Source organism: Anomalospiza imberbis, unplaced genomic scaffold (genome assembly GCF_031753505.1).
Source record: "Anomalospiza imberbis isolate Cuckoo-Finch-1a 21T00152 unplaced genomic scaffold, ASM3175350v1 scaffold_422, whole genome shotgun sequence".
NCBI classification, from domain to species: Eukaryota; Metazoa; Chordata; class Aves; order Passeriformes; family Viduidae; genus Anomalospiza; species Anomalospiza imberbis.
This window is the reverse complement of record NW_027100031.1, coordinates 9,465-34,315: the sequence shown is the minus strand read 5'-3', so window position 1 is coordinate 34,315 and position 24,851 is coordinate 9,465. Positions and strand designations below refer to the sequence as shown.

At 47.7% G+C, this 24,851-nt stretch overlaps 1 protein-coding gene across 1 annotated transcript in view; it reads left to right on the top strand.

Annotated features, from left to right (window-relative positions):
* The window catches only part of LOC137466700 (maestro heat-like repeat-containing protein family member 1), a 57,428-nt gene extending 40,341 nt beyond the window's left edge, over nt 1–17,087 (top strand). The window contains exons 9-11 of the mRNA XM_068178384.1: nt 685–791; nt 9,531–9,580; nt 16,939–17,087. Of these exons, the coding sequence (XP_068034485.1) occupies nt 685–791; nt 9,531–9,580; nt 16,939–17,080 (299 nt within the window). The 3' untranslated portion in view covers nt 17,081–17,087. The remainder of the gene's footprint in view (nt 1–684; nt 792–9,530; nt 9,581–16,938) is intronic.
* The last annotated feature ends 7,764 nt before the right edge of the window (nt 17,088–24,851 follow it).

The window sequence follows — 24,851 nt, the reverse complement described above, 5'->3', positions numbered from 1 at the left end:
CTTGTTTTTCACGTTTTTCCACCCGTTTTTTCCCGTTATTCCCCCCGTTTTCCCGTTTTCCCCCCATTTTTCCCCATGTTTTCCCCCGTTTTCCCCCGTTTCCCCCCATTTTCCCCGTGTTTTCCTCATGTTTTCCCCGTTTTTCTCCCCATTTCCCCCCGTGTTTCCCCCGTTTTTCCCGTTTTCCCCCATTTTCCCCTGTTTCCCCCCATTTTCCCCGTGTTTTCCTCATGTTTTCCCCGTTTTTTCTCCCCGTTTTCCCCCGTGTTTCCCCATTTTCCCCGTTTCCCCCCATTTTCCCCGTTTTCCCCTTGTTTTTCCCGTTTTTCCCCCCATTTTTCCCCCATTTTTCCCGATTTCCCCGTGTTTTCCGTGTTTTTCCCCCCGTTTCCTCCCATTTTCCCTGTGTTTTCCTCGTGTTTTCCCCGTTATTCCCCCGTTTTCCCCCCGTTTTTCCCGGTGCTTCCCCCCGTTTTCCCTCCCGTTTCCCTCCCGTTTCCCTCCCGTTTCCCCCCATTTTTCCCGTTATTCCCCCGTTTTCCCTCCCGTTTTTCCCCCGTTTCCCTCCCGTTTCCCTCCTGTTTTTCCCCCCATTTTCCCCGTTATTCCCGTTTTCCCCCCCTTTTTCCCCCCCGTTTTCCCCCCGTTTCCCCCGCTGGTCTCTCCGGCGTTTTCCCGGCGCAGCGCACTCGGCGCTGGCGCAGGAGCAGGAGCGCGAGCGGCGCCGGCAGCTGCTGCAGCGCTTCCAGCGCGCGCCCTTCGAGGAGATCGCCGCGCGCTGCGGGGCCCGGGTAAACGCCTAATTACCTGCCGCTAATTAACGACCGCCTAATTAACGACCGGCTAATTACCGACCGCTAATTACCTACCGCCAATTACCTACCGCCTAATTACCTACCGCCAATTACCTACCGCTAATTACCTACCGCTAATTACCTACTGCCAATTACCTACCGCTAATTACCCACCGCCAATTACCTACCGCCTAATTACTGACCGCTAATTACCGACCGCTAATTACCCACCGCCAATTACCTACCGCCAATTACCTACCGCCAATTACCTACCGCCAATTACCTACCGCTAATTACCTACCGCCAATTACCTACCGCCTAATTACCGACCGCTAATTACCGACCGCTAATTACCGACCCCGAATTACCTACCGCTGATTACCTACCGCTAATTACCTACCGCCAATTACCGACCGCCAATAACCTGCCGCCAATTACCTACCGCCAATTACCTACCGCTAATTACCTACCGCTAATTACCTACCGCTAATTACCGACCACTAATTACCGACCGCTAATTACCGACCGCTAATTACCTACCGCCAATTACCTACCGCTAATTACCTACCGCTAATATCCCGCTAATTACCTACCGCCAATTACTTACCGCCAATTACCTACCGCTAATTACCTACCGCCAATTACTTACCCCTAATTACCTACCGCTAATTACCGACCGCCTAATTACCTACCGCCAATTACCGACCGCTAATTACCTACCGCCAATTACCTACCGCCAATTACCTACCGCTAATTACCTACCGCCAATTACCTACCGCCAATTACCTACCGCTAATTACCTATCGCTAATTACCTACCGCTAATTACCTACCGCTAATTACCTACCGCCAATTACCTACCGCTAATTACCTACCGCCAATTACCTACCGCCAATTACCTACCGCTAATTACCTATCGCTAATTACCTACCGCTAATTACCTACCGCTAATTACCTACCGCCAATTACCTACCGCCAATTACCTACCGCTAATTACCCACCGCTAATTACCTACCGCCTAATTAACTTCCGCTAAATACCTACCGCTAATGACCTACCGCCAATTACCGACCGCTAATTACCCACCGCCAATTACCTACCGCCTAATTAACTACCGCCAATTACCTACCGCCAATTACCTACCGCCAATTACCTACCGCCAATTACCTACCGCCAATTACCTACCGCTAATTACCGACCGCTAATTACCTACCGCTAATTACCTACCGCTAATTACCTACCGCCAATTACCGCTAATTACCCCGGCAACAGCCCTAATTAATGTGCTCAGTAACCCCCGGCAATGTCCTTAATTAACTCGCTCATTAAACCCCTGCTCTGCCCTAATTAACGTGTTCATTAACCCCCTGCTCTGCCCTAATTAACGTGTTCATTAACCTCCTGCAATGTCCTAATTAACGTGTTCATTAACCCCCTGCAATGCCCTAATTAACGTGTTCATTAACCCCCTGCAATGCCCTAATTAACGTGTTCATTAACCCCCTGCAATGTCCTAATTAACGTGTTCGTTAACCCCCTGCTCTGTCCTAATTAACGTGTTCATTAACCCCCTGCAATGTCCTAATTAACGTGTTCATTAACCCCCTGCAATGCCCTAATTAACGTGTTCATTAACCCCCTGCAATGTCCTTAATTAACGTGTTCATTAACCCCCTGCAATGTCCTAATTAACGTGTTCATTAACCCCCTGCAATGTCCTTAATTAACGTGTTCATTAACCCCCTGCAATGTCCTTAATTAACGTGTTCGTTAACCCCCTGCTCTGTCCTAATTAACGTGTTCATTAACCCCCTGCAATGTCCTAATTAACGTGTTCATTAACCCCCTGCAATGCCCTAATTAACGTGTTCATTAACCCCCTGCAATGTCCTAATTAACGTGTTCGTTAACCCCCTGCTCTGTCCTAATTAACGTGTTCATTAACCCCCTGCAATGTCCTAATTAACGTGTTCATTAACCCCCTGCAATGCCCTAATTAACGTGTTCATTAACCCCCTGCAATGTCCTTAATTAACGTGTTCATTAACCCCCTGCAATGTCCTTAATTAACGTGTTCATTAACCCTCTGCAATGTCCTAATTAACGTGTTCATTAACCCCCTGCTCTGCCCTAATTAACGTGTTCATTAACCCCCTGCTCAGCCCTAATTAACGTGTTCATTAACCCCCTGCTCTGCCATAATTAACGTGTTCATTAACCCCCTGCAATGTCCTAATTAACGTGCTCATTAACCCCCTGCAATGTCCTAATTAACGTGCTCATTAACCCCCTGCTCTGCCCTAATTAACGTGCTCATTAACCCCCTGCAATGCCCTAATTAACGTGCTCATTAACCCCTGCAATGTCCTAATTAACGTGCTCATTAACCCCCTGCTCTGCCCTAATTAACGTGTTCATTAACCCCCTGCTCTGCCCTAATTAACGTGTTCATTAACCCCCTGCAATGCCCTAATTAACGAGTTCATTAACCCCCTGCAATGTCCTAATTAACGTGTTCATTAACCCCCTGCAATGTCCTAATTAACAAGTTCATTAACCCCCTGCAATGTCCTAATTAACGTGTTCGTAAACCCCCTGCAATGTCCTAATTAACGTGTTCATTAACCCCCTGCAATGCCCTAATTAACGTGTTCATTAACCCCCTGCTCTGCCCTAATTAACGTGTTCATTAACCCCCTGCAATGTCCTAATTAACGTGCTCATTAACCCCCTGCAATGTCCTAATTAACGTGCTCATTAACCCCCTGCTCTGCCCTAATTAACGTGCTCATTAACCCCCTGCAATGCCCTAATTAACGAGTTCATTAACCCCCTGCAATGTCCTAATTAACGTGTTCATTAACCCCCTGCAATGTCCTAATTAACAAGTTCATTAACCCCCTGCAATGTCCTAATTAACGTGTTCGTAAACCCCCTGCAATGTCCTAATTAACGTGTTCATTAACCCCCTGCAATGCCCTAATTAACGAGTTCATTAACCCCCTGCAATGCCCTAATTAACGTGTTCATTAACCCCCTGCAATGTCCTAATTAACGTGTTCATTAACCCCCTGCAATGTCCTAATTAACGTGTTCATTAACCCCCTGCAATGCCCTAATTAACGTGTTCATTAACCCCCTGCTCTGCCCTAATTAACGTGTTCATTAACCCCCTGCAATGTCCTAATTAACGTGTTCATTAACCCCCTGCAATGTCCTAATTAACGTGTTCATTAACCCCCTGCAATGTCCTAATTAACGTGTTCATTAACCCCCTGCTCTGCCCTAATTAACGTGTTCATTAACCCCCTGCAATGTCCTTAATTAATGTATTCATTAGCTCCCCTCTGCTCTTCCATTAATTAACTAATTAACTCCCCTTTGCTCTGCCAATAATGAGCTCATTAACTCCCCTCTGCTCTTCCCTTAATTAATTAATTCATTAACTCCCATCTGTTTTTCGTGTTAATTACCTAATTAACGCCCCTTTTCTCTTCTGTTGATTAATTCTTGTTTGCTGTTCCCATTATTTAATTACTTAATTAATTAATTCCCTCTGCTCTTCCTTTAATTAACTCATTAACTGTCCTCTGCCCTCCCCTTAATTAGTTAATCAACTGCCCTCTGCTCTTCCCTTAATTAACTCATTAACCCCGTCTGCTCTTCCCGTTAATTCATTAATTAACTCCGGTTTGCTGTTCCCGTTAATTAATTCCCTTTAATTAACCCTGTTTTGCCGTTCATGCTAATTAATCCCCATTAATTAGTTCCAGTTTTGCTGTCATCATTAATTAATTCCCTTTTTGCCTGTCCCGTTAATTAATTCATTCCCATTAATTAATTCCCGTGGGTTGCTGTTCCTGTTAATTAATTAATTCCCGTGGGTTGCTGTTCACTTTAATTAATTAATGCCCATTAATTAATTCCCACGGTTTGCCATTCCTGCTGCTTAATTAACTCACATTAATTGGTTCCCGTGGTTTGCTGTTCCAAGAAGTTAATTAATTTTTGTTAGTTAATTTCCATTGTTGGGTTAATTAATTAATGAATTAATTATTCCCCGTTAATTAATGAATGAATCCCCGTTAATTAATGCATTCACTCCCATTAATTAATGAATGAATGCCCATTGTGTAATGGGAGAATGAGGTGATTAATTAATTAATTATCCCCCGTTAATTGCTGTTCTCAGGCGCCGCTGCTGCAGAGCGCTCCCGTTAATTAATCCGTTCGCTCCCGTTAATTAATGAATGAATCCCCGTTAATTAATGCATTCACTCCCGTTAATTAATGAATGAATGCCCGTTGTTTAATGGGAGAATGAGGTGATTAATTAATTAATTATCCCCCGTTAATTGCCGTCGGCAGGTGTCGCTGCTGCAGAGCGCTCCCGTTAATTAATCCGTTCATTTCCGTTAATTAATGAATGAATCCCCGTTAATTAATCCATTAAGCGATGGTAATTAATCCCTTCACTCCGTTAATTAACCCATCAATGGGTGGACGAGGCGATTCATTAATTAGTTAATTAGCCCCGTTAATTGCCGTCGGCAGGCGTCGCTGCTGCAGAGCGCTCCCGTTAATTAATCCCTTCACTCCCGTTAATTAACGAATGAATCCCCGTTAATTAATCCCTTCACTCCCGTTCATTAACCCATCAGTGGGTGGGCGAGGCGATTCATTAATTAGTTAATTAGCCCCGTTAATTGCCGTCGGCAGGCGTCGCTGCTGCAGAGCGCTCCCGTTAATTAATCCATTCACTCCCGTTAATTAATGAATGAATCCCCGTTAATTAATCCATTCACTCCCGTTAATTAATCCATTCACTCCCGTTAATTAATGAATGAATCCCCGTTAATTAATCCATTCACTCCCGTTAATTAATGAATGAATCCCCGTTAATTAATCCATTCACTCCCGTTAATTAATCCCTTCACTCCCGTTAATTAACCCATCAATGGGTGGACGAGGCGATTCATTAATTAGTTAATTAGCCCCGTTAATTGCCGTCGGCAGGCGTCGCTGCTGCAGAGCGCTCCCGTTAATTAATCCATTCACTCCCGTTAATTAATGAATGAATCCCCGTTAATTAATCCATTCACTCCCGTTAATTAATGAATGAATCCCCATTAATTAATCCATTCACTCCCGTTAATTAATCCATTCACTCCTTTTAATTAATGAATGAATCCCCGTTAATTAATCCATTCACTCCCGTTAATTAATGAATGAATCCCCATTAATTAATCCATTCACTCCCGTTAATTAATCCATTCACTCCTGTTAATTAATGAATGAATCCCGGTTAATTAATGAATGAATCCCTGTTAATTAATCCATTCATTCCTGTTAATTAATCCATTCACTCCCGTTAATTAATGAATGAATCCCCGTTAATTAATGCCTTCACTCCCGTTAATTAATCCATTCACTCCCGTTAATTAATGATTGAATCCCCGTTAATTAATCCCTTCGCTCCCGTTAATTAATGAATGAATCCCCGTTAATTAATCCCTTCACTCCCGTTAATTAATCCGTTCACTCCCGTTAATTAATGAATGAATCCCCGTTAATTAATCCATTAAACCCCGTTAATTAATCCCTTCACTCCCGTTAATTAACCCATCAATGGGTGGACGAGGCGATTCATTAATTAGTTAATTAGCCCCGTTAATTGCCGTCGGCAGGCGTCGCTGCTGCAGAGCGCTCCCGTTAATTAATCCATTCACTCCTGTTAATTAATGAATGAATCCCCGTTAATTAATCCATTCACTCCCGTTAATTAATGAATGAATCCCCATTAATTAATCCATTCACTCCCGTTAATTAATCCATTCACTCCTGTTAATTAATGAATGAATCCCGGTTAATTAATGAATGAATCCCTGTTAATTAATCCATTCATTCCTGTTAATTAATCCATTCACTCCCGTTAATTAATGAATGAATCCCCGTTAATTAATCCCTTCACTCCCGTTCATTAACCCATCAATGGGTGGGCGAGGCGGTTCATTAATTAGTTAATTAGCCCCGTTAATTGCCGTCGGCAGGCGTCGCTGCTGCAGAGCGCTCCCGTTAATTAATCCATTCACTCCTGTTAATTAATGAATGAATCCCCGTTAATTAATCCATTCACTCCCGTTAATTAATCCCTTCACTCCCGTTAATTAATGAATGAATCCCCGTTAATTAATCCATTCACTCCTGTTAATTAATGAATGAATCCCCGTTAATTAATCCCTTCACTCCCGTTAATTAATCCCTTCACTCCCGTTCATTAACCCATCAATGGGTGGTTGAGGCGATTCATTAATTAGTTAATTAGCCCCGTTAATTGCCGTCGGCAGGCGTCGCTGCTGCAGAGCGCTCCCGTTAATTAATCCATTCACTCCCGTTAATTAATGAATGAATCCCCGTTAATTAATCCGTTCACTCCCGTTAATTAATGAATGAATCCCCGTTAATTAATCCATTCACTCCCGTTAATTAATGAATGAATCCCCGTTAATTAATCCATTCACTCCCGTTAATTAATCAATGAATCCCCATTAATTAATCCCTTCACTCCTGTTAATTAATCCCTTCACTCCGGTTAATTAACCCATCAATGGGTGGGCGAGGCGATTCATTAATTAGTTAATTAGCCCCGTTAATTGCCGTCGGCAGGCGTCGCTGCTGCAGAGCGCTCCCGTTAATTAATCCGTTCACTCCCGTTAATTAATTCAGTCATTTCTGTTAATTAATGAGTGCATCCCCGTTAGTCAATGAACGAATGCCCGTGGTTGATGAATGAATGAGGTGATTAATTAGTTAATTAGCCCCGTTAATTGCTGTTCTCAGGCGTCGCTGCTGCAGAGCGCTCCCGTTAATTAATCCGTTCACTCCCGTTAATTAATTCACTCATTTCTGTTAATTAATGAGTGCATCCCCGTTAGTCAATGAACGAATGCCCGTGGTTGATGAATGAATGAGGTGATTAATTAGTTAATGAGCCCCGTTAATTGCCGTCGGCAGGCGTCGCTGCTGCAGAGCGCTCCCGTTAATTAATCCGTTCACTCCCGTTAATTAATTCAGTCATTTCTGTTAATTAATGAGTGCATCCCCGTTAGTCAATGAACGAATGCCCGTGGTTAATGAATGATAATGAGTTAATTAATTAATTAGCCCCGTTAATTGCTGTTCTCAGGCGCCGCTGCTGCAGACGGCTCCCATTAATTAATCCGTTCACTCCCGTTAATTATTAATTAATTCCAGTTAATTAATGAATGAATCCCCGTTAGGCAATGAACGAATGCCCGTTGTGTAATGGGTGAATGAGGTGATTAATTAATTAGCCCCCGTTAATTGCCGTCGGCAGGCGTCGCTGCTGCAGAGCGCTCCCGTTGATTAATCCGTTCACTCCCGTTAATTAACGAATGAATCCCAGTTAATTAATGAATGCATCCCCGTTAGTCAATGAACGAATGCCCGTGGTTAATGAATGAATGAGTTGATTAATTAATTAATTATCCCCCGTTAATTGCTGTTCTCAGGCGTCCGCTGCTGCAGAGCGCTCCCGTTGATTAATCCGTTCACTCCTGTTAATTAATGAATGAATCCCCGTTAATTAATCCCTTCACTCCCGTTCATTAACCCATCAATGGGTGGGCGAGGCGATTCATTAATTAGTTAATTAGCCCCGTTAATTGCCGTCGGCAGGCGTCGCTGCTGCAGAGCGCTCCCGTTAATTAATCCGTTCACTCCCGTTAATTAATTCACTCATTTCTGTTAATTAATGAGTGCATCCCCGTTAGTCAATGAACGAATGCCCGTGGTTAATGAATGAATGAGGTGATTAATTAGTTAATGAGCCCCGTTAATTGCCGTCGGCAGGCGTCGCTGCTGCAGAGCGCTCCCGTTAATTAATCCGTTCACTCCCGTTAATTAATTCAGTCATTTCTGTTAATTAATGAGTGCATCCCCGTTAGTCAATGAACGAATGCCCGTGGTTAATGAATGAATGAGGTGATTAATTAGTTAATGAGCCCCGTTAATTGCCGTCGGCAGGCGTCGCTGCTGCAGAGCGCTCCCGTTAATTAATCCGTTCACTCCCGTTAATTAATTCAGTCATTTCTGTTAATTAATGAGTGCATCCCCGTTAGTCAATGAACGAATGCCCGTGGTTAATGAATGAATGAGGTGATTAATTAGTTAATTAGCCCCGTTAATTGCCGTCGGCAGGCGTCGCTGCTGCAGAGCGCTCCCGTTAATTAATCCATTCACTCCCGTTAATTAATGCCTTCACTCCCGTTAATTAATCCCTTCACTCCCGTTCATTAACCCATCAATGGGTGGGCGAGGCGGTTCATTAATTAGTTAATTAGCCCCGTTAATTGCCGTCGGCAGGCGTCGCTGCTGCAGAGCGCTCCCGTTAATTAATCCGTTCACTCCTGTTAATTAATTCACTCATTTCTGTTAATTAATGAGTGCATCCCCGTTAGTCAATGAACGAATGCCCGTTGTGTAATGGGTGAATGAGGTGATTAATTAGTTAATTAGCCCCCGTTAATTGCCGTCGGCAGGCGTCGCTGCTGCAGAGCGCTCCCGTTAATTAATCCGTTCACTCCTGTTAATTAATTCACTCATTTCTGTTAATTAATGAGTGCATCCCCGTTAGTCAATGAACGAATGCCCGTTGTGTAATGGGTGAATGAGGTGATTAATTAGTTAATTAGCCCCCGTTAATTGCCGTCGGCAGGCGTCGCTGCTGCAGAGCAAACTGAACCAGGTCCTGCAGATCAGCGTCCGGTCAGAGCCCGCAGACACGGCCATCGGGAGCGGGGAGCACGGAACGCCGGGGACTCGGGAATTCGGGAATTCGGGGAATTCGGGAATTCGGGAATTCCGGGAAATTCGGGAATTCGGGGATTCGGGATCGGGGAATTCGGGAATTCGGGAATTCGGGAATTCGGGGATTCCGGGGATTCCAGAAATTTGGGAATTCGGGAATTCGGGGAATTGGGGAATCCGGGATCGGGGAATTCAGGGAATTTGGGAATGAAGAATTCTGGGATTCAGGAGCGGGGATCACGGAACTCCGGGGATTCAGGGAATTCGGGGATCCGGGGAATTCGGGGATTCCGGGGAATTCGGGAAATTCGGGGATTCGGGACCGGGGAATTCGGGAATTCGGGGATTCCGGGAAATTTGGGAATTCGGGGATTCCGGGGAATTCGGGAAATTCGGGAAATTCGGGGATTCGGGATCGGGGAATTCGGGAATTCGGGGATTCCGGGGGATTCGGGAAATTCGGGAATTCGGGATCGGGGAATTCGGGAATTCAGGGAATTTGGGATCGGGGAATTCGGGATCGGGGAATTCGGGGAATTTGGGAACAGGGAATTCGGGAATTCAGGATCAGGGATTCCAGGATTCGGGATCAGGGATTCCGGGATTCGGGATCGGGGAATTCGGGGATTCGGGATCGGGGAATTCGGGAATTCGGGGAATTTGGGATCGGGGAATTCGGGGATTCGGCATCGGGGAATTCGGGGATTCGGGATCGGGGAATTCGGGAATTCGGGGAATTTGGGATCAGGGAATTTGGGAATTCGGGGAATTTGGGATCGGGGAATTTGGGATGAGGGAATTCAGGGATTCGAGATCGGGGAATTCGGGGAATTTGGATCGGGGAATTCGGAAATTGAGGGAATTTGGGATCGGGGAATTCGGGAATTCCGGGGAATTCGGGATCGGGGATTCCGGGATTGGGGATCGGGGAAGTCACGGATTCAGAATCAGGGAAGTCGGGGAATTCGGGGATTCGGGATCGGGGAATTCGGGATGTGGGAATTCAGGGATTTGGGAATTTGGGATCGGGGAATTCGGGAATTCGGGGAATTCGGGGATTCGGGATCGGGGAATTCGGGATCGGGGAATTCTGGGATTCGGGATCGGGAAATTCGGGAATTCTGGGAATTCGGGGAATTCGAGAACGGAGAATTCGAGATTCGGGAATTCGGGGAATTGGGGAATCCGGGATCGGGGAATTCAGGGAATTCGGGAATGGAGAATTCTGGAATTCGGATCAGGGAATTCGGGGAATTCCGGGGAATTCGGGATCGGGGAATTCGGGGAATTTGGGATCGGGGAATTCGGAAATTCAGGGAATTTGGATCGGGGAATTCGGGAATTCCGGGGAATTCGGGATCGGGGATTCCGGGATTGGGGATCGGGGAAGTCAGGGATTCAGGATCGGGGAATTCGGGGATTCGGGATCGGGGAATTCGGGAATTCGGGGAATTTGGGATCGGGGAATTTGGGAATTCGGGGAATTTGGGATCGGGGAATTTGGGATGAGGGAATTCGGGGATTCGGGATCGGGGAATTCGGGGAATTCAGGAACGGGGAAGTCGGGGAATTCGGGGAATTTGGGAATTCGGGATCGGGGAATTCGGGGATTCAGGATTGGGGAATTCGGGATCGAGGAATTCGGGGATTTGGGAATTCGGGATCGGGGAATTCGGGAATTCGGGAACGGGGAATTCGGGATCGGGGAATTCAGGATCGGGGAATTCAGGATCAGGGAATTCGGGATTGAGGAATTCTGGGAATTTGGGGAATTCAGGATTGGGGAATTCGGGGATTGGGGAATTCAGGATCGGGGAATTTGGGAGCGGAGAATTTGGGGATTCGGGAATTCGGGATCGGGGATTCCGGGATTCGGGAATTCGGGGAATTTGGAAACGGGAAATTCAGGAATTCAGGATCGGGGAATTCGGGAATTCGGGATCGGGGAATTCGGAATTCAGGGATTTGGATTCGGGATTGGGGAATTCGGGGATTCGGGATCGGGGAATTCGGGGATTCGGGATCGGGGAATTTGGGGAATTCGGGGAATTTGAGAACGGGGAATTCGGGATTCGGGAATTCGGGGAATTTGGAAACGGGGAATTCGGGGATTCGGGATCAGGGAATTCAGGAATTCGGGGAATTTGGGAATTCGGGGAATTTGGGATCGGGGAATTTGGGATGAGGAATTCAGGGATTCGAGATCGGGGAATTCGGGGAATTTGGGATCGGGGAATTCGGGAAATTTGGGTTCGGGGAATTCGGGGAATTTGGGAACCGGGAATTCGGGATCGGGGAATTTGGGATCGGGGAATTCGGGAATTCAGGGATTCGGGAATTCGGGATCGGGGAATTCGGGGATTCGGGATTGGGGAATTCAGGGATTTGGGAATTCGGGAAATTTGGGATCGGGGAATTCGGGGAATTTGGGAACGGGGAATTCGGGGATCGGGGAATTCGGGAATTCGGGGAATTTGGGATCGGGGAATTCGGGGAATTCAGGAATTCGGGATCGGGGAATTCGGGAATGGAGAATTCGGGGATTCGAAATCGGGGAATTCGGGATTTGGGAATACAGGGATTCAGGCATTTGGGAATTCGGGATTGGGGAATTCGGGGATTCGGGATCAGGGAATTCGGGGATTCGGGATCGGGGAATTTGGGAATTCGGGGAATTTGAGAACGGGGAATTCGGGATTCGGGAATTCGGGGAATTGGGGATCGTGGAATTCAGGGAATTTGGGAATGGAGAATTCTGGGATTCGGGATCGGGGAATTCGGGAATTCCGGGGAATTCGGGATCAGGGAATTCGGGGAATTTGAGATCGGGGAATTCGGAAATTCAGGGAATTTGGGATCAGGGAATTCGGGGACTCGGGATCAGGGAATTCAGGGAATTTGGGATCGGGGAATTCGGGGATTCAGGATCGGGGAATTCGGGAATGGAGAATTCAGGGATTCGGGACCGGGGAATTCGGGATTTGGGAATTCAGGGATTCAGGGATTTGGGAATTCGGAATCAGGGATTCGGGAATTCGGGAATGGGGAATTCGGGATCGGGGAGTTCAGGGATTTGGAAATTTGGGATTGGGGAAGTCGGGGATTCAAGATCGGGGAATTCGGGAAATTTGGGAATTCAGGGATTCAGGGATTTGGGAATTCGGGAATTCGTGATCGGGGAATTCGGGGAATTTGCGATCAGGGAATTTGGAAATTCGGGGATTCGGAATCGGGGAATTCGGGGATTCGGGATTGGGGAATTTGGGATCGGGGAATTTGGGATCGAGGAATTCGGGGAATTCAGGATTGGGAAATTCGGGGATTGGGGAATTCAGGATCGGGGAATTTGGGAGAGGAGAATTTGGGGATTCGGGAATTCGGGATCGGGGATTCCGGGATTCGGGAATTCGGGGAATTCGGAAACGGGAAATTCGGGAATTCGGGATCGGGGTATTCGGGGAATTTGGGAATTCGGGGATTCGGGATCGGGGAATTCGGGGAATTTGGGAACGGGGAATTCGGGATCGGGGAATTCGGAGATTCAGGATTGGGGAATTCGGGAAATTCGGGATCAGGGAATTCAGGATCGGGGAATTCGGAATTCAGGGATTTGGGAATTCGGGATCGGGGAATTTCGGGAATTCGGGGATTCGGAATCGAGGAATTCGGGGAATTCGGGATCGGGGAATTCGGAGATTCAGGATTGGGGAATTCGGGAAATTCGGGATCAGGGAATTCAGGATCAGGGAATTCGGAATTCAGGGATTTGGGAATTCGGGATCGGGGAATTTCGGGAATTCGGGGATTCGAGATTGGGGAATTCGGGAAATTCGGGATCGGGGAATTCAGGGATTCGGGATCGGGGAGTTCGGGAATTCGGGGAATTTGGGAATTCGGGGAATTTGGGAATTCGGGGAATTTGGGATCGGGGAATTTGGGATGAGGGAATTCGGGGAATTCAGGAATGGGGAAGTCGGGGAATTCGGGGAATTTGGGAACGGGGAATTCGGGAATTCGGGATCGGGGAATTCGGGGAATTCAGGGATTTGGGATCGGGGAATTCAGGAATGGAGAATTCGGGGATTCGAGATCGGGGAATTTGGGATTTGGGAATTCAGGGATTCAGGGATTTGGGAATTCGGGATCGGGGATTCGGGAATTCGGGAATGGGGAATTCGGGATCGGGGAATTCAGGGATTTGGGAATTTGGGATTGGGGAATTCGAGGATTCAGGATCGGGGAATTAGGGATTTGGGAATTCAGTGATTCAGGGATTTGGGAATTCGGGATCGGGGAATTCGGGGATTCGGGAATTCGGGAAGGGGGAATTTGGGAGCGGAGAATTCGGGGATTCGGGGGATTGGGAAATTCGGGGAATTCGGCATCGGGGAATTCAGGAATTGGGGAATTCAGGATCGGGGAATTTGGGAGTGAAGAATTTGGGGATTCGGGAATTTGGGGATTCCGGGATCAGGGAATTCGGGAATTCGGGGAATTCGGAAATGGGAAATTCGGGAATTCGGGATCTGGGCATTCGGGGAATTCAGGAAATTCGGGAATTCGGGATCTGGGCATTCGGGGAATTCAGGAAATTCGGGAAATTCGGGATCGGGGAAATCCGGTATTCGGGATCGAGGAATTGGGGAATCGGGGAATTGGGGAATCGGGGAATTCGGGATCGGGGAATTCAGGAGCGGGGAATTTGGGAGCGGAGAATTTGGGGATTCGGGAATTCGGGTTCGGGGATTCAGGGATTCTGGGATCAGGGAATTCGGGAATTCGATGAATTCGGGAACGGGAAATTCGGGAATTCGGGATCTGGGCATTCGGGGAATTCTGGGAATTCGGGAATTCGGGATCGGAGAATTCGGGGATTCGGGAATTCGGGAACGGGGAATTCGGGTAATTCGGGATTGGGGAATTTGGGGATCGGGGAATTCGGGATCGGGGATTCGGGGATTCCGGGATCAGGGAATTCGGGAATTCGAGGAATTCGGGAACGGGAAATTCGGGAATTCGGGATCTGGGCATTCGGGGAATTCTGGGAATTAGGGAATTCGGGATCAGAGAATTCGGGGATTCGGGGATTTGGGATTGGGGAATTCGGAATTTGGGAATTTGGGATTGGGGAATTCGGGGATTCAGGATCGGGGAATTCGGGAAATTCGGGATCGGGGAAATCCGGTATTCGGGATCGAGGAATTGGGGAATCTGGGAATTCGGGATCGGGGAATTCGGGAAATTCGGGATCGGGGAATTGGGGAATTCAGGGATTTGGGAATGAGGGAATTCGGGAATTTGGGATTGGGGAATTCGAGATCGCAGATTTGGGATTGGGGATTTGGGAATTTGGAATTTAGGACCGGGAATTTGGGATTTGGGATCAGGAATTCAGGAATGAGGGGATTTGGGAATTTGGGATCTGGGATTTGTGACTGGGAATGAGAAAATAAGGATCAGGAATTTGGGATTGGGAATTTGGGGTTTTGAGATTGGGAATGAGGGAATGTGGGAATGAGGGATTGGGAATCTGGAATCGGGAATTCGGAAATGGGAATTTGGGATCGGGAATTTGGGAATTCGGGGTTGGGAATTTGGGGTCGGGAATTTGTTACTGGGAATGTGGGATCGGGGACAGGAATGCGGGAATGGGCATTTGGAATTTGGGAATAGGAACGGGAATTCGGGAACGAGACGGGATTTGGGATCGGGAATGGGAATTTGGGAATTCAGGATCGGGAATTCGGGATTGGGGACGGGAATTTGGGAATGAGCCAGGAATCGGGAATGGGAAATCGGGAATTGGAACGGGAATTTGGGAGTGAGACAGGATTTGGGATTGGGAATGGGAATCCGGGAATTTGGGATCAGGGATGGGAATCGGGAATCTGGGAATTCGGGGAGAGGAATGTGGGAATGGGGATTTGGAATTTGGGATTGGGGATGGGATTCGGGAATGGGGTCAGGATTTGGGACTGGGGATGGGAATTTGGGTTTGGGGCTGGGATTTGGGAATGGGAATTTGTCCCGGCTAAAATATCCTTTTCCTTCCCAATTTTCCTGTTCCCAAATCCCCGTTTCCCTCCTCTTTTCCCATCCCAAATCCCATTTCCCTTCCCACTTTTCCCATCCCAAATCCCATTTCCCAAATTCCACTTTTCCTGTTCCCAACCCCCCTTTTCCCAAATCCCAATTTCCCAAATCCCGTTATAATCCCGTTATTCCCACCTCAAATCCCCTTTTCCCAAATCCCAATTTCTCATTTCTAAATCTCCTTTTCCCCATCCCAAATTCCCATTTTTCCCACCCCAAATCCCGTTTTCCTTCCCAATTCCCCATCCCAATTTCCTCTTCCCAAATCCCCTTTTCCCCATCTCAAATTCCCATTTTCCTACCCCGAATTCCCACATTTCCCATCCCAAATCGCAATTTCCCATCCCAAATTCCCTTTCCCATCCCGAAATCCCTTTCCCATCCCAAATCCCAATTTCCTCTTCCCAAATCCCAATTTCCCATTCCAAATTCCCATTTATTCCCATCCCAAATCCTCTTTCCAAAATCCCCATTTCCTGTTTCTAAATCCCCTTTTCCCACCCCAATTTCCAATTTTTCCCACCCAAATCCACTTTTCCCACCCCAAATCCCATTTCCCAAATCCCAAATCCCCTTTTCCCAAATCCCAATTTCTCATTTCTAAATCCCCTTTCCTGTCCCAAATTCCCATTTTCCCACCCCAAATCCCCTTTTCCTTCCAAATTTCCCGTTCCCAAATCCCAATTTTCCACCCCAAATCCCCTTTTCCCATCTCAATTTCTTGTTCCCAAATCCCATTTTCCCATCCCAAATCCCCATTTCCCAAATCCCAATTTCCTGTTCCCATATCCCTGTTTTCGCATCCCAAATCCCACTTCTTCTCCCATCCCATTTTTCCCTCCCCAATTTCCCACTTTTCCCACCCCAATTTCCCACTTTTCCCATCCCAAATCCCAATGTCCCTTTCCCAAATCCCGATTTCCCACCCCAAATTCCCACTTTTCCCACCCCAATTTCCCACTTTTCCCACCCCAAATCCCAATGTCCCTTTCCCAAATCCCAATTTCCCGCCCCAAATCCCCACTTTTCCCACCCCAATTTCCCACTTTTCCCACCCCAAATTTCCGCTTTTCCCACCCCAAATCCCCACTTTTCCCACCCCAATTTCCCACTTTTCCCATCCCAAATCCCGATTTCCCGCCCGAATTCCCGCTTTTCCCCACCCCACCCCCCCTCTCCCTGCTCTTTCCCCGTTTTTCCGGCTGATCCCGGATTTTTCCCAGGCCGCCTCCGAGTCCGTCCGGCGCCGTCCCGGCCGTGCTGGGCCCGTCCCAATCCCAATCCCAGCCCCAATCCCAATCCCAGCCCCAGCCCCACTCCATCCCGGTGTACGAGATGAAATTCCCGGATCTCTGCGTCTACTGAGCCTCCCGTCGGAATTCCGGAATTCCCCAAAAAAATCCCTCGGCATCGTCGATTTGCTTTTTGGGATCGTCCCCGGTTTTCCTGGGATTCTCCGGGGTTTTTTTTTTGTTGGGGGGGGATTTTTTTTTTTTTTTTTGGGATAACGGGAATTCCTCGGGAAATCCAGGAATTGAAGAGGCGGGAAGGAGGCGAGAAACTGAGGGGGTGGGGTTGGGAGAGGGAAAATCCTGGATGGGAAAATCCCGGATGAGGAATCCCGGCTGTGGAAATCCCAAATGGGAAATTGCAAATGGAAAACACCGGATGGAAATTCCCGGATGGAAAATTCCAGATGGAAGAGACTGGATGGAAAATCCCAAGTAGGAAAAGCCCCAAAAGGAAAAATCCGGATGGAAAATCCCTGAAGGAAAATTGCGGATGGAAATTCCCGGATGGAAAATCCCGGATGGGAGACCCCTCATGGAGAAGCCGGGATGGAAAACCCAAAGTGGAAAATTCCAGATGGAAGATACCGGATGGGAAAAATCTCAAATAGGAAATCCCCAAATAAAATTCCAAATGGGAAAATCCCGAAGGATGAGTCATAAAAATGGGAAACGGCGAATGGGAAATTAGGGACGGAAAATCCCAAATGGAAAATTCTGGATAGAAAATCCCAAATGGGAAACCCCAGATGGGAAATCCCAGATGGGAAATCCCAAATGGAAAATCCCAGGGGAGCAGCATAAATGGGAAATTCCAAATGGGAAATCCAGGATGGAAAACCCCAAATGGGAAATCGCAAATGGAAACTCCTGCACGGGAAAATCCCAGAGGGAAAAATTCCGGATGGAAAACCCCAAAAGGGAAATTTGGGTTGGAAAATCCCAAATGGGAAATCCCAAATGGAAAATCCCAGGGGAGCAGCATAAATGGGAAATTCCAAATGGGAAATTCCAAATGGGAAATCCGGGATGGAAAACCCCAGATGGGAAATCGCAAATGGAAACTCCTGGATGGGAAAATCCCAGAGGGAAAAATCCGGAATGGAAAACCCCCCAAATGGGAAATTCGGGACGGAAAATCCCAAGTGGGAAATCCCAGAGGAGAATCATAAATGGGAAATATTCCGGAGGGGAAAATCCCAAATGGAAAGCCCCGGGTGCGAAATTCCAAGTGGAAAATTCCAGAGGGGAAATCCCAGAAGAAAATCCCAAAGGGAAGATCCGGGGTGGAGAATTCCCGGCAGCCTGCCAGGCTCCAGGTCCCTTGGAATGGGATTTTTTTTTTGGGGGGGGAAAACCCAGATTTTTTGGGAAAAAAAATCCATCCTCAGGCTGCTCCAGGTGGAGTTGGAACGACAGAAAACTGGCAATTTGGGGATTTTTCCCCCAAAAAAATCTGGGTTTATTTTTTTCCCGAAATTCTGATGTTTTTCCCCGAAATTCCCGGGTTTTTTTTTCCCAAAATCCCAGGGTTTTTCCTAAACCTCTGGATAATTTCTCAAAATTCTGGGTTTTTTCCCCACAAATCTGGGGGTCTCTTCCCAAAATGTGGGGTTTTCCCCAAAATTCCGGGTTATTTCCCACACACTGAGGTTTTCCCCCCATATCCCAGGTTTTTTCCCAAAATTCCGCGTTTTTTTCCCTAAAATTCCAGGGTTTTTTTCCCAAAATTCAGGCATTTTTTCCCAAACTTCAGGGGTTTTTCCCCGAAAATCCCGTTTTCCCCCCCCAAGTTCCATCTCCGCGCTCGGGAATTCCCAATAAACGTCGACATCCGCACCGCGGCTCCGGGAGTGTCGGGAATTCTTTTGGGAATTTGGGAATGGCTCGGGTGGAGTTTCCCGGGAATCTCCCTCTGGAAAAGGCTCCGAGATTTCCCTGGATCCGCTGGGACCCTCCCAGCTCGGGAATTTCCTGGATTCCTTTGGAATCCAGGGACTGGGAATCTCTCCCTGGAACATTCCAGGTTTTTCTTCTTCCCAAAAAAGTCAAAACACAAAAGGAAAAAAAAAAAAAAAAAAAAAAAATTCCCCAAAAAAACCTCCCCCAAAATCCCAAAGAAAAAAAAATTCCCCAAAAAACCCCCCCCCAAAATCCCAAAGAAATCCAAATCCCCGAAAGTTCCGGATCCCAAAAAAATGCAAAATGGAGAAAAATCCAAATCTCAAAAAAACCCAAAATTCCAAGACAAACCCCAAATTCCGACCCCGGAAAAAAACCCGTCAAATCTCCAAAAAGGAATGAAATTGAAGAAAACCTCAAATCCCAACCAACCCCGGCAAATTCCGGGAAAATCCCGGAAAAAAAAAACCGCCCAGCAAAACCGAAATTCCCAAAAAAGCAACATTCCCCAGAAAACCGCAAGTCCCAAAACCTCCAGCTTCCAGGAGGAACCCGAAGCGTTCCCAAAAAAATGCCCAAATTCCAGAGGAAAATCCCAAAAACCTCAGGTGCTAAAAAGCCTCGAACCCCAAATCCACGGAAGCCCCGAAATCCCAAAAGCCCCAAAATTCCCGAAAAAGAACTCCCAAAGGAAAAAAAAAAAACAACAACCCGAATTCCCAAAAAACCCACAAATCCCCAAAAAAAAAACAAAAAAAAAAAACAACACTAAAATCCCAAATCCCAAAAATCCCCAAAAATCCCCAGAGGAGACCCGGAGCCTCCAAATCCCCAAAAAGCCGGAAATTCCGAACTCTCCAAAAAAAAAAAAAAAACCAACCCCGAATTACAGGGAAAAAAAAAAAAATCCCAAAATTCCTTCCCCCCTCCCCCAACCCCCGCCCGGAAAAGTCTCAAATTCCAAAAAACTCCTCCAGAAATCCCAGGAAAACTTCCCCAAATTCCCCCAAAAAATGCAAATCCCAAATCTCCGATCAACCCCAAATCCCAAAAACTTCGCAAAATTAGGAAAAATAAAAAAAAAAATCCCCAAAAGAACCCAAAAAAAACCAGGAGAAAACCGGGAATGGAAACTCCGGAATGGGATGGGGGTGGAAAAACGGGAATGGAAAACCCGGAATGGGAAACCAGGAATGGGATTGGTATGGAAAACCGGGAGTGGGAAAACCTGGAATGGGAAACCCAGAATGGGATTGGGAAATGGAAAACCCGGAATGGGATTGGGATGGAAAACCGGGAATGGGAAACCCGGAATAGGATGGGGGTGGAAAAACAGGAAAGGAAAACCTGGAATGGGCTTGGGATGGAAAATTGGAAATGGGATCGGGATGGAAAACCCGGAATGGGAAACTCCGGAATGGGAAACCCGGAATGGGATCGGGAAATGGAAAACCCGGAATGGAATTGGGAAATAGAAAACCCGGAATGGGATCGGGATGGAAAACTGGGAATGGAAAATCTGGAATGGGAAACCCGGAATGGGATTGGGATGGAAAACTGGGAATGGAAAATCCGGAATGGGAAACCCGGAATGGGAAACCCAGAATGGGATTGGGATAAAAAACCGGGAATGAAAACTCCGGAATGGGATCAGGATGGAAAACTGGGAATGGAAAACCCGTAATGGGAAACTGGGAATGGGATCGGGATGGGAAACCCGGAATGGGATCGGGATGGAAAACCGGGAATGGGAAACCCGGAGTGGGAAACCCGGAATGGGATTGGGATGGAAAACCGGGAGTGGGAAACCCGGAATGGAAAACCCGGAATGGGATCAGGATGGAAAACCGGGAATGGGAAACTGGGAATGGGAAACCCAGAATGGAAAACCCGAAATAGGATCAGGATGGAAAACCGGGAATGGGAAACCCAGAATGGGATTGGGATGGAAAACCGGGAATGGAAACTCCAGAATGGGATCGGGATGGAAAACTGGGAATGGAAAACCGGGAATGGAAACTCCGGAATGGGATTGGGATGGAAAACCGGGAATGGAAAACCTTGAATGGAATCATTGGGAATGGGATCACCGGGATAAGAACAACTGGGAATGGAAAACCCGGAACGGGATTGGGATGGAAAACCGGGAATGGGAAAACCTGGAATGGGAAACCCGGAATGGGATTGGGAGATGGAAAACCCGGAAAGGAAAACCGGAAATGGGATCAGAACGGGAGTGGGATCACTGGGATGAGAACAACCAGGAATGGAAAACGCGGAATTGGGATGGAAAACTGGGAATGGGAAAATAGGGAATGGGAAAATCGGGAGATGGAAAACCAGGAATGGGAAAATCGGGAATGGGGTTGGGATGGAAAGCCCGGAATGGGATCGGGATAGAAGACCCGGAATGGAAAACCCGGAATAGGATTGGGATGGAAAACGGGGAACGGAAAACCCAGAAAGGAAAACCCGGAATGGAAAACCAGGAATGGGATATGGCGGGGAATGGGATCACCGGGGTGAGAGCAACTGGGAATGGAAAACCCGGAATGGGATTGGGATGGAAAATCGGGAATGGGAAAACGGGAATGGGAAACCCGGAATGGGATAGGGAAATGGAAAACCCGGAATGGAGAACCCGGAATGGGATTGGGATGGAAAATCGGGAATGGAAAACCTGGAATGGAATAATTGGGAATGGGATCACCGGGATAAGAACAACTGGGAATGGAAAACCCGGAATGGGATTGGGATGGAAAACCAGGAAAGGATCTGGAATGGGAATGGGTGGGATAAATGGGATAAACAGGAGAACAACCGGGAATGGAAAACCCGGAATGGGAAAACCAGGAATAGGATTGGGATGGAAAACCAGGAATGGGAAAACCCGGAATGGGATCGGGATGGAAAACCGGGATAACAGCTGGGAATGGGATCAGGATGGGAAAGCGGGAATGGGAAACCCGGGATCAGAGCAACCGGGAATGGGATTGGGATCGAGGGAATGGGATTGGGACAATCAGGAATGGGTGTGGGATAATGGGAACTGGGAATGGGAAATGGGATATCGGGAATGGCGCTGGGATAATGGGGATGGGATAATCGGGAATGGGATTGGAATATCGGGAATGGGATAATCGGGAATGGGATTGGGATATCGGGAATGGGGCTGGGATATCGGGAATGCCATTGGGAAAAACTGGAATGGGATTGGGATATTGGGAATGGGGCTGGGATAATGGGGATGGGAAGCGGGAATGGTGCCAGGATCATCAGGAATGGGCTTGGGATATCGGGAATGGGATTGGGATATCGGGAATGGGATTGGGATATCGGGAATGGGGCTGGGATATCGGGAATGGGAATGGGATAATCGGGAATGGGATTGGGATATTGGGAATGGGAACCAGGAATGGGGCTGGGATAAACTGGAATGGGATTGGGATATCGGGAATGGGAACCGGGCTTGGGGCCGGGATATTCGGGAATAGGGTTGGGATATCGGGAATGGAGCAGGAACCGGGAATGGGATTGGGAACTGGGAATGGGGTTGGGATAATTGGGAATGGTGTCAGGATAATCAGGAATGGGGCTGGGATATCGGGAATGGGGCTGGGATAATCGGGAATGGGAACTGGGAATGGGGCCAGGATAACAAGGAATGGGATTTGCATAATTTGGAATGGGAGTGAAATAATCAGGAATGGGATATTGGGATTGGGATTGGGATAAACTGGAATGGGTTTGGGATATCGGGAATGGGATTGAGATATTGGGAATGGGATCAGGATATCGGGAATGGGATTGGGAACCGGGAATGGGAACTGGGAATGGGATTGGGATAATCAGGAACTGGGTCGGGATAATGGGAATGGGAACAGGGAATGCTGCCAGGTTAATCAGGAATGGGGTTGGGATAATTGGGAATGGGGTTGGGATAGTCGGGAATGGGGTTGGGATAATCGGGAATGGGATTGGGATAATTGGGAATGGGGTTGGGATAATTGGGAATGGGGTTTGGATAATTGGGAATGGGATTGGGATAATCGGGAATGGGATTGGGATAATTGGGAATGGGGTTGGGATAATTGGGAATGGGATTGGGATAGTCGGGAATGGGGTTGGGATAATTGGGAATGGGGTTGGGATAAACAGGAATGGTGTCGGAATAAATGGGAATTGTGTTGGGAAAACCTGGAATGGAACTAGGACAGCGGGAATGGGCCTTGGGAACTGGGAATGGGAACTGGGAACGGGGCCAGGAATGGGATTGGGAACTGGGATTGGGATTTTGGGAATGGGCCCTTGGAACTGGGAATGGGAAATTGGGAATGGGGTCGGGATATCGGGAATGGGAACCGGGAATTGGAACTGGGAACAGGAGTGGGACTGGGAACTGGGAATGGGATAATCGGGAATGGGATTGGGATATCAGGAATGAGATTGGGATTTTGGGAATGGGCCCTGGGAACTGGGAATGGGAAACTGGGAACTGGGATTGGGATAATCGGGAATGGGATTGGGATATCAGGAATGAGATTGGGATTTTGGGAAATGGGCCCTGGGAACTGGGAATGGGAAATTGGGAATGGGAACTGGGATTGGGAATGGGAATGGGAAATTGGGAATGGGAACTGGGATTTGGATTGGGAATGGGAAATTGGGAATGGGGTCGGGATATCGGGAATGGGAACTGGGATTGGGAACTGGGAACTGGGATTGGGAACTGGGATTGGGGTTGGGGAAATGGGGAATGGGTTTGGGATATCGGGAACGGGAGCGGCACCGGGAATGGGACTGGGATCATCAGGAATGAGGTTGGAATATCAGGAATGGGCCCTGGGAACTGTGAATGGGATTGGGAACTGGGAATGGGAAAATTGGGAATGGGATTGGGATTTTGGGAATGGGCCCTGGGAACTGGGAATGGGAAATTGGGAATGGGGTCGGATATCGGGATTGGGAACTGGGATTGGGATAATCGGAAATGGGATTGGGATATCAGGAATGAGATTGGGATTTCGGGAATGGGATTGGGATTTTGGGAAATGGGCCCTGGGAACTGGGAATGGGAAATTGGGAATGGGGTCAGGATATCAGGAATGGGAACTGGGATTGGGATTGGGGAAATGGGGAATGGGTTTGGGATATCGGGAACGGGAGCGGCACCGGGAATGGGACTGGGATCATCAGGAATGAGGTTGGAAAATCAGGAATGGGGCCCTGGGAACTGTGAATGGGATTGGGAACTGGGATTGGGAAAATTGGGAATGGGATTGGGATTTTGGGAATGGGCCCTGGGAACTGGGAATGGGAAATTGGGAATGGGGTCGGGATATCGGGATTGGAACTGGGATTGGGATAATCGGAAATGGGATTGGGATATCAGGAATGAGATTGGGATTTCGGGAATGGGATTGGGATTTTTGGAAATGGGCCCTGGGAACTGGGAATGGGAAATTGGGAATGGGGTCAGGATATCAGGAATGGGAACTGGGAATTGGGATTGGGGAAATGGGGAATGGTTTGGGATATCGGGAACGGGAGCGGCACCGGGAATGGGACTGGGATCATCAGGAATGAGGTTGGAAAATCAGGAATGGGCCCTGGGAACCAGGACAGAGCTGGAAGGGAAACTGAGGCAGGGGTCTCCAGCAGCGCCACTCCCGACCCCACGAACCCCGGGAACAACAGACGCTGGGATTTTCCGGCCGGGAAAAGCCTCGGATCCAAACGTTCCCAAGAAACAAATCCCACCAAAAAAAAACCCCCAAATCCGGCGGGATCGGAATCCCGCCCCAAAAATTCTCCCAAAAATCCCATCCCAGCCAAAGGAAAACAAAAACAAAAAAAAAGATCCCATCAGATCCCAAAAATCCCATGAAATCCCAAAAAAAATCCCGTCAATCCCAGCCCAAAAATTCCCCGGATCCCACCGTAAG